Below are 10,347 nucleotides of genomic sequence, written 5' to 3'. Positions count from 1 at the left end.
TGGGTGTGGGTGTGAAGAGCTGGTACACACTCTCCATGAAGGCCTCCGGGGTCACTGTGTATGGCTGCAGAGAGGTGGGAGTACCCACCACCATGCTGACTCCCTGCACCCGTCCAGTGACCTCAGCATCAACACAGGCTCCCCCAGGCCCCGGGGCACAATTCTAGCCCATCGTACAGCGCTTCCGACCCCCTTCCGCACGCGATAACGTTGGGGGGTACCCTGAATTTGGGTGATGGGTGGGGTTAAGCCTGAAAATGTTCCCTTCCCGGGGCTCAGGCCCGCAGCAGGCCCGAGCTCGGGAATGTGGGGAAGGTGGGACTCACGAGTGGTGCCCACGCAGGCACGCCTGGGGACTGGGAACAGCGAAGGGCACTCGTGACCACTAGACCCCACTCCACCGCCCGACCCTGTAGGCGCGTGTGGGTGAAGCAACCTCACCAGGCGAGGAATGAGAGGGTATGCGAATTGGCTAGCCCCACTCGAAACCGGCAAAGCGCGGCAGGTAGGAATTGAAATCAGCGGCCAACGCTAGCGGGCTTCTGCCCTCATTAGACATGGTGGCGATGGCCTCACAGAGACTTCTGCGCTTATGCTGGAGCCCCCAAGGCCGGGCAAGTACTGGATGTCAGATATCCGCGAGGCATGCTAGTGGGGACGCTTCTGTTTTGTTTTGTTTTAATTCTCACCGGAGGACATTTTTTTTGACATTTTGTTCAGATACAGTGGGAGAGAGAGAAAAACATCCATGTGAAAGAAACACATCAAGTGGTTGCCACCCACACGACCCAACCAGGGTCGGGGACAAACTGCAACCGAGGTTCGTGCCCCTAGCGGGAACCAAACCCGGGCCTCTCCAGACCGCAGGCCAACGCTCTAATCGCTGAACCAAACCGGTCCGGCAATGGGGACGCTTCTGCAAGTGCGCATGCGTCCTGTTTTACGCGCCCCATGCGACGCAAAGGAAACCTTTACATTCTCGCGTCGGATTGGTTCATAAGCACATTGTTCCTTTAGCGCTCGGGTCACCGTCTCTGACCCGGAAGTCTTCGTCCTCGTTAAAAGGGTAGGGCCGCGGCCTGCGGCCTCTTCCTGTCTGTGTCAGCGCAGCGCGTGGTCCACGCCGAGCGACAGAGACGCTCCGGCCGCACGCTCAGGTGAGGCCGCCGGGGGGTCGGGCATCTGATGGACGTTCCACAGTCTTCAGGGGAGCCATGGGCGGGCCCCCAGGCCCGGGAGTTAAGGTCCTTGTGGTCTTCACCTCTCCTTCCGGGAAACGTGCGGAGAAACCGAGAGGAGGCGCCGAGAAGTTGCTGGAGCCCCGTCGCCTCTGTAGCTTTGCCCGCAGCGGCGATCCAGATTGTGGGATTGATCTCAGCAACTGCACATTGAGATAAGAAGTTCCCGTTATTCTGAGATGCACGATGCATCCTCTCACGGTTTTCTCCTTAATAGCAGCCCCTCGTGCCTTCTTGGTGCCTGACACGAACCGCATTCTCGGTCTGAACCTATGCAGAGTCAAAGTAGTTTGTTGACTGTGCCAAGGTCGCAGAGCTCGTTAATTACCTGCTTGGGATTTTAACTCCGGCGATGTTAGGGCATTTGGCATCACCCACCTAGTTGTGGTTCTTGCAGCAGCTGTTGATTCCAGGGATCCTGGGGGACAGGCACATGCTTCTTGTTGACACCTGAGTGGTTTCTCTAGGGCTTAAAAAGGTGGAGTCAGAATTTCATAGCCTGCGTGGGTTCCTCATTAATTCCGAATTCACAGGATGTGGGTCGATCACAGTTAATGATGGGTGCGCTTGAGCTCTGACAATTGCTTTCCCTAGGATGACCGAGTGGGAGACGGCTGCACCTGCAGTAGCAGAGACCCCCGACATCAAACTCTTCGGGAAGTGGAGCACTGATGATGTGCAGATCAATGACATTTCCTTGCAGGTTAGGGGAAAGTGGTGGTTGAGCCCCCCCCCCCCAGCTGGGGGTGGAGGTACATGGGGATTCTTTCAGGAGGGTCACTTGAAACTTGTATCTTTCCTGCTAAGTGAAGAGTTGAAGACAACAAATGAAAGGGGGAATCCCTGGACCCCCACATCTTCCATATTGCTTTTCCTTGTGTCCTGTACAGAAATTGCTACAGTTTGGGGTGTTGTGTTTTTTTTTTTCCAATCCTCACTGGAGGATATGTTTGTTTATTTGAGAGAGAGACATAAATAGGTTGGCCCCGGTACACGCTCCAATGGCTACTGAACCTGAACCCGAAACCTTTTGGTGTAAGGACTGCACTCCAGCCACCAAAGCCACCCGGGTGGAGCACTGTAGTTTTTGTTGAGAAATGGTTCTGTCTTCAGAAGGCATCACATCTCACATGTGTGTGCTTTTTGTAGTGAAGTACACATAACTCAAAATTCACCATTGTGTTGTCCCTGTTGTGGCTCTGTGGATTGAGTGTCTTTCCATGGACTGAGAGGTCCTGGTTCAATTCCTGGTCAGGGCACATGACCAGGTTGTGGACTTGACACCCAGTAGGGAGCATGCAGGAGGCAGCCTATAGCTGTTTCTCTCTTTTCCTCTTTCTCTTAAAATAAAACACGCCCTTGCTGGTTTTGCTGAGTGGTTGGAGCATCAGCCTGCAGACCAGAGTCCTGGGTTCGGTTGCCGCATGTACCAAAAAAAATTTTTTTTTCATTAAAATAAACGTACTGTTTTTTTAATTCACCATTGTGACTACTTTTTTTTCTCACCTGAGGATATTTTTCCATTTATCTTCAGACAGAGTGGAAGAGAGAGAAAACCATCAGCATGAATGAGACACATTGATTGGTTGCCTCCCACATGACCCCAACGCGGGCTGGCACTCCAACTGCTGAACCAAACCAGCCAGAGCAATTGTGACCATTTTATTGTATTTTTTTCTTTATTATTAGAGGGGGGGAGTGAGAGGGGGAGAGAGATAGAAACATCGATGAGAGAGAACATCGATTGGCCATCTCCTGCATGCCGCCCACTGGGAATCAGGTCTACAACCTGGGCATGCGCCCTGACCTGGAATCAAACCAGCGACCTCCCACTGCATGGGTCGATGCTCAACCACTGAGCCACAGTGGCTGTGCAATTGTGACCATTTTATGTTTTTTTTTTTTATCCTCACCCGAGGACATTTTTCCATTTTTTGTTCAGATAGAGCGGGAGGGAGAGAGAGAAACAGAGAGAGAGAGGGAAACATCGATGCGAAAGGAACACATCGAGTGGCTGCCACCCGCACGACCAACCAGGGCCGGGGACAAACTGCAACCGAGGTACGTGCCCTTAGCAGGAACCGAACCCGGGGCTCTCTGTACCGCAGGCCGACGCTCCAACCGCTGAGCCAAACCGGACAGGGCTTGTGACCATTTTAAGGCTCCCAGTTGTCCGGGGGCAACATAATTTTTATGTGAGTGTGTGTGTGTTTTTACTGATTTTTTTTTTTTGGAGAGAGAGATAGAAACATCCATGTGAGAGACAAACATGTGTTGGCTGCTTCCTGCATGCTCCCAACTGGGGATTGTGCCCAAAACCCGGGCATGTGCCCTGAGAGGGAATCAAACCAGGAACTCTCAGTCCATGGGACGATGCTCAATCCACTGAGCCACAGCAGCTGGGCCCAACATCATTCTTTTGCATGTGAAAATCCTCTTGTCCTGAGATCATCTAATTTTTTTCAATTCTGTGTATTTTATTTAACGAATGTAGGTTATAGAATGTTTGTTTTTTAAATTTCTTCTGTTCACTATTTGCATGTATCCGAGGAACATTTGTAAAAGAGTATTTCCCCCGGTGAATGATCTTGGCACCCTTGAAAATCATTTGAGCACAAACGTTTATTCCTGCACTCCGGATTCTGTTCCTTTCGGTTATGTCTATCCACTGTTTTGATCACTGCAACTTTGTAATAGGTGTTGAAATCTGAAAATGGGAAGACACCCACTTTATCTTACCCTCATACTGTTTTACACTTGGCCTCATTAGCCCTTTTGTAAAACAAATTATTTGATGGCTGCATTTGTACAAAGATGAATACAATTTAGGTTGGATTATATTTATTATTTTTCTTCTCATTTTAAAAGGAATTGGAACATTTTTGTTGCCTCTACGTGTATCGTGGGATCTAGGTACTCTGACTAACAGAGAACTCAGGCCTGGATTTCACTCTGAATGTCTTTGTAGATCATTTTCCTTCATGGGTTATTTTGCAGTTTGCATGTGGTTTCTGTCTTAAGTGTTTGCTTCCAAGGTTTTTTTTCTTTTTTTTTATCCTCACCCGAGGACACTTTTTTTTTTTTTTGCATTCATCTTCAGATAGAGTGGGAGGGAGAGAAGAAGGGAGTGAAAGACACATCGATGTGAGAGAGACACATCAAGTGGTTGCCACCCGCACTACCCCAACCGGGGCCAGGGACAAACTGCAACCCAGGTACATGCCCTCAGTGGGAACCGAAGCCGGGACTCTCTAGTCTGCAGGCTGATGCTCTTAACCGCTGAGCCAAACCATCCAGGGCCCAAGTTTTTGTTTGTTTTCTTTTATTTTTATTTTTTTGTACAACTCTTTAAAAACGTTAAAATTATTTTCACTCTTCTCTGGTGCTCTTGTAGGTTCAGGGAAGCAGAAGTCAATGTCTTGGAAGCTGTACAGGGCTCTACCTTGGGCTGGGACAGTTTACCCAGACCCTTCGTGGGATAGCTCAAGTTGGCAGGTTTTCCTGTACAGTGAAGCCTCCATGAACACATACCTGGGTCACCTGCCTGTTTGTACAGGTTGTTCCCTTCAGCATAGACACCAGACTGTCATACTAGTATCAGCATGTCCTATGTCCTTTCTTTGTCATTGCTTGTGTGTGTGTGTGTGTGTGTGTGTTTTATTGATTTTTTTAATATGTTTTTATAGATTTTTTTTTATCCTTTTCAAGGACATTTTGCTTTTATCCTCAGAGAGGGAGGAAGAGAGAGAGAAACATCTATGTGAGAGAGACACATTGAGTGGTTGCCACCCACACAACCCCAATTGGTGCCGGGGACAAACTGCAACTGAGGTACATGCCCTTAGCGGGAACCGAACCCAGTACTCTCTGGTCCACGGGCTGACACTCTAATTGCTGAGCCAAACCCGCCAGGGCTTTTTATTGATTTTTTTAGAAAGAGAGAGAGACATCAACATCAATCAGCTGCCTCCTGCATGCCACCTACTGGGGATTGAGCCCACAACCCAGGCACGTTCCCTAACCAGGAATCGAACCAGCAACCTCTTGGTGCATAGGTCCATGCTCATCCACTGAGTCACACCAGCCAGGCTGCTTGTATATTTTTAATTTTTCTATTTATTGACTTTAGAGAGAAAGCAACATTGATTTGTTGTTCCACTTTATTCATTTGCTGATTCTTGTATGAGCCCTGAACAGAGATCAAACCTTCAACTTTGGCACGACTGAATGACACTAACCAACTGAGTTATAGTTTTAGAAGGGTAGTGTTGGTGTATGTGCTCATATTTGAGTCATAGAACGGTCTTGGGCATGTTTCATGGTGGGACTAGTGAGAGTCCTCTAAATACACACACAGTTACACATAGTTCCTGATCTCAACCCCCTTCCCAACAATTTTGGTATTTTCTTGGGAACTGTATGTATGAATATGAATATATAGGAAGGATTTTTGTGTCATCTTTTTTTTTTTGGTACGTGCCCCTAGTGGGAACCCAACCCAGGACTCTCTGATCTGCAGGCCAAAGCTCCAACCACTGAGCCAAACTGGCCAGGGCTGTGTCATTCTTTTACTTGTTTGTTTTTTATCCTCACCCGAGGATATTTTTTCCATACATTTTTAGATAGAGTGGAAGGGAGGGAGAGAGAGAGAGAATCATTGATGTGAGAGAGACACATCAGTTGGTTGCCTGCCATACACAAACTGGACTGGGGCCAGGACCTGGGATTGAACCTGCAATCCAGGTACGTGCCCTTGACCAGGAATTGAGCCCCTAACCCTTTAGTCTGTGGGCTGACACTAACAGCTGAGTCAAACTGGCTAGGGCTGTGTGATTCTTCTAAAACAACAGTGTAGACCCTGGCTATGTAGGTCAGTTGGTTAGAGTGTTATACACCAAGATTGCAGCTTTTGTCCCGTCAGGGCACATAAATGAGTCAACCAATGAATACATAAATAAGTGAAACTGTTAACAAATCTCTATTTTTCTCTCTCAAATCAACTTTTAAAAAAATTACTTCCGGTGTCAGAAGAAGGTTCCTGCTAAATGTCCTTCAGCACACAAGATAGTCCTCTCAACCCTTCAACAGTGATCTTATATAAAACATCAAAGCAGTTTGAAGAACATTTTTAAAACAACACTGGGTATTTTGGTTATGTTCTCTGTTCTCCACCCCACTGTCTCCCATTATAAAGTTGTTTGTTTACGTTTTATGTTTTCCTAGCAGCCAGGGGTCACAACCAGACCCCATAGGTTAGTGGGGATATCTGAGTGGGTACTCAGAGCCTCTGGTCCATCCTGCTCCTGACCATGGTCCCCTCTCCCTGCTGCCCCAGGATTACATCGCGGTGAAGGAGAAGTATGCCAAGTACCTGCCCCACAGTGCAGGGCGCTATGCAGCCAAGCGCTTCCGCAAGGCGCAGTGCCCCATTGTGGAGCGCCTCACCAACTCCATGATGATGCATGGCCGCAACAATGGCAAGAAGCTCATGACTGTGCGCATTGTCAAGCATGCCTTCGAGATCATCCACCTGCTCACCGGTGAGGTAAGGCCTGAGGCCAGGTGGGCAGAGCATGCCTTTAGCAAACCCTAAGGCCAGCAGCCACCTGCTGTGTGTGATGGGGTTCTCCAGGATTTAGGGGTGAGGAGACCAGAGAAGGGTAATGGCCAGACCTCAGGCTCATTAGTCCCACCCCCCTCCTAGAACCCCCTGCAAGTCCTGGTGAATGCCATCATCAACAGTGGCCCCCGGGAGGACTCAACAAGAATTGGGCGAGCTGGAACAGTGAGGCGACAGGCTGTGGACGTGTCCCCTCTGCGCCGTGTGAACCAGGTAGGCCTGGGGCTTTTGGCACACGTGGCTGGGGAGGCACAGCAGTCAGACCTTGGCGGAGTTCTGCCCCAGGCAAAGGCTGGCAAGTGGGAAGGTTCGTCCCAATCTGCATGTTTTAACTGGAGTGTCATTTCCTCCAAGAAACCTTTCTGGATTCTTACCCCATGCGGGGCATGTCCTAGGTCTTGACCTTTTGGGCCACATTGGGCTGAGGTGGTGTTTGATTTGGGTGCATTTTACACTGTGCTTGTTTCTTGGGCTATTTGAGAATCAGTTGCAAACATTCCAACCATTTTCCCCTTAATACTTCAGTGAGTTTCTCTGAGAATATGGATGTCCTATCCCCACCATCACCCACAAGGAATTAACAGCAATTGAGAATCTAGTGTTCCTCTGTGTCTCATTCATGCAGCTGTCCCCAGCACACCATTTATAGTTTTTTGTGTTCAATCAAGGGTCCAGGCCAAGAGCACACATCATGTTGCATTTTCCTTTCATGGTGGGTCTCTAGTCTTATGTAATCAGGGACCCAACCTCAACCTTTGTATCTACACTTACTTCTGTGGCCCTCAGTCTGATCCCAGATCTGGCAGCATGCCACCAGGGTGGCGTATGGTAGCCAGCATCTGTTGAGGGCCCACTTGGACCGTTGCTCTGCCTGGTTTGGGGCAACCTGTGCCCGAGCTTAGCAGACACCTGTGTTCCCTAGGCCATCTGGCTGCTGTGCACAGGTGCCCGTGAGGCTGCCTTCCGAAACATTAAGACCATTGCTGAGTGCCTGGCAGATGAGCTCATCAATGCAGCCAAGGTGGGTGAGGACCTTGGGGGCTTGGGGGGAGGAGGGCGGTTCTCCCACTCGAGCTAAGCGTGTGCCTCCTTGCAGGGTTCCTCCAACTCCTATGCTATCAAGAAGAAAGACGAGCTGGAGCGTGTGGCCAAGTCCAACCGTTGATCACTGGCTGCGGTTTCAATAAACTTGTTTGCCCTTTGGGCAGCACTGCCCGCCTGTGCCGCTGTCTGTCCTTGGGGGTCTCTGGGAGCTGGGGCAGGATGGTCCCATGTCCTGAAGAGCTGATCACATTCCTGGCACATCTTTTGGCCTGTGTGGACCTGGACTCCCCAGGGAAGTCCAGAACCACTGACTCAGAACCATGTCACCCCAGGATGCAGGCCTGGTCACCTGGAGTGTTTCAGCTGGTTAGAAGTGGGAGGGGTGGGGTTGTCTTCACAGTGATGTCACTCTGGCCTGGGGAGGGGCTTGGGTGCCCGCGAGGTCTGGGTGGCAGCTGTCACTACCTGGAAGCAGCTTAGGTAGAGGAAGCCAAGCTGTGGTCTGGGCCTTGACCACTTCCAGTTCCTCTGCTGGCGGGCAGGGGCCAACCCTGTCCTGTCCAGTCCACTGGTGGGTCTGCTAGGAGACTCTAGAGGTCATTCTCTGGCCAGGTTGTCCCTGTGGGCTCCAGGCTGCGTTGTGTGGCCTGGCTACAACCTAGCCCCAGGCAGCCTGCAGGACTGTTACCCCATGCTCCTTGCCACCAGAGCCTCCGGGGTGGAGAATTCATAAGAGGGGCTGAGGGCAGTGTCAGGAGCTGTCTGAGTTCTGTAAACCCGTGCCATCACCTACCCACCACCCCTGACATGCTGCTGGTGTACATCTTGGAAGGCGTGGCAAGCAGTTGGACAAGTCTGGTGGGAACCTAGGGCCTGGAGGGTGTGGCTCCACCTCAGGCTCCCTCCCATGGGGAGGGGCAATTAGTGTCTCTGCCAGTAAGCCAAGGATTGGGGTCAAAGCTGACAGAGACTTGCCAGCCAGAGGGAGGAGGCTCCAGCAGGTAGGAAGGGGCGAAAGGACAGTTGGGTCTGTCATTGGTGGGGAGCCTCTGATCCTTTGTAGCTCCCATCCTTGCTCTGCACTGCTGGGCACTTTATCCTCAGTGTCTAGGTTTAGTTCTCCTGGGAGTCCCTATCTACCCTTTCCCATGCCTGGCTGGGGTCCTCCCTGGAGCCACTCGAGTCCCCTCAGTCCCCATCTCTGGGGTCTCCAATTCTCTAGCTCAATCTGCTGTGCCCCCTGGGTTCCTCTCTGACCCAGAGTCGCTTCTCCCCATCCTGGCCCTGCTCCGTGTTGGGAGAAATCTTCTGCAGGGTCCAGAGCCTCTATCTTTCACCGCCTCCTTAGCTGCCTGACCACCTCTCCCGGCAGGCCCAGTCCGGATGCCCTGCCCATGGCCACCCTGGCTCCGCCGCCCGCGATTTCCCCAGGGCTCGGGTCCCAGCTCCCCTGGCTCGCTCTCTGCGCCCCGGTCCCCCAGCCAAGGGGAGGACGAAGACGAGGATGGGGACCGCAGCCCGGGCTCAGGCCCCATGCTGCCCCCCGCGTCCCCCGTGGAGTGCCTCATCTGCGTGTCGCCTTTCGACGGTGTGTTCAAGCTGCCCAAGCGCCTGGACTGTGGCCACATCTTCTGCCTTGAGTGCCTGGCTCGCCTGTCACTGGCCACGGCGGGGGGCGGTGACGCAGTGGCTTGCCCCGTGTGCCGTGCGCCCACGCGCCTGGCCCAACGCGGGGGGCTGCCCGCTCTTCCCACACAGACCGGCCTGCTGCCCCACGAAGCTCGCAGCCCGCCCACGCGCCAGGGCTCGGTGCGCTTTGACCGGCGCCGGGGGCTGCTCTACCTGCGCCCTCCTCCAGCGCCAGGGCCACGCAAAACCCGCCCAGCGCGCCCGCCGCCGCCCCCACCGCCACTGCGCCTCGGCCGTCCGCTGTCCCGCCGCGTGACGCTGGACAGCCCCACCTGGATCTTCAACGCTGCAGTGGCGCTGGCCGTGCTGGTGGCCGCGGGGCTGGTGGTCTCCGGCGTCTACATCTTCTTCCTCATCCCGCACGCCGCCTCCTCCGGCCTCGCACGCCCCCAGCTCGTGGCTCTTGCCCCACCACCCGACTTCTCCTGGTTACCGCCGCGGCCCACGCCCGGGGCGCCCTGGACGCCAGGTCCCACGGGCCGTGAACTAGACACCAACCTGCCAGGGGCTGCAGAGGATGCGCTGGAGCCCATAGAGAGCCCCGGGGACGCAGCGGATGCGGAGGGGACGCTGGACAGGCCCTCGGATCGCGAGTGGGAGTCAGAGGATGGGCCCGCCTGGGCCCCCGGGGCACCGGAGCCATAGTAAACGCATCTCTGCTGCAGATCCCGTCTCCAGTCCTGGGACCTTGGTGTCATCCTGGTGGCCCAACCAGAACAACTTGCCACGATCCCCTGAGGTTTAGGAGGGCGCCTA

At 52.8% G+C, this 10,347-nt stretch overlaps 2 protein-coding genes across 2 annotated transcripts; both read left to right on the top strand.

Moving 5' to 3' along the window:
• The first annotated feature begins 1,051 nt into the window (after window positions 1-1,051).
• Window positions 1,052-8,073, top strand: RPS5 (ribosomal protein S5). Its single transcript, XM_036273894.1, has 6 exons — window positions 1,052-1,157; window positions 1,833-1,941; window positions 6,574-6,783; window positions 6,943-7,071; window positions 7,781-7,879; window positions 7,955-8,073. The coding sequence occupies exons 2-6, from the start codon at window positions 1,834-1,836 to the stop codon at window positions 8,021-8,023; spliced, it is 615 nt and encodes a 204-aa protein (XP_036129787.1). The 5' UTR covers window positions 1,052-1,157; window position 1,833; the 3' UTR covers window positions 8,024-8,073.
• Window positions 8,074-9,285: 1,212 nt separating this feature from the next.
• Window positions 9,286-10,236, top strand: RNF225 (ring finger protein 225). Its single transcript, XM_036274892.1, has one exon. The coding sequence runs from the start codon at window positions 9,286-9,288 to the stop codon at window positions 10,234-10,236; it is 951 nt and encodes a 316-aa protein (XP_036130785.1).
• The last annotated feature ends 111 nt before the right edge of the window (window positions 10,237-10,347 follow it).

The sequence above is a fragment of the Molossus molossus genome, unplaced genomic scaffold, assembly GCF_014108415.1.
Source record: "Molossus molossus isolate mMolMol1 unplaced genomic scaffold, mMolMol1.p scaffold_m16_p_21, whole genome shotgun sequence".
NCBI classification, from domain to species: Eukaryota; Metazoa; Chordata; class Mammalia; order Chiroptera; family Molossidae; genus Molossus; species Molossus molossus.
Note: the sequence above shows the minus strand (reverse complement) of the source record. Positions and strands in the feature narration are given on the sequence as shown.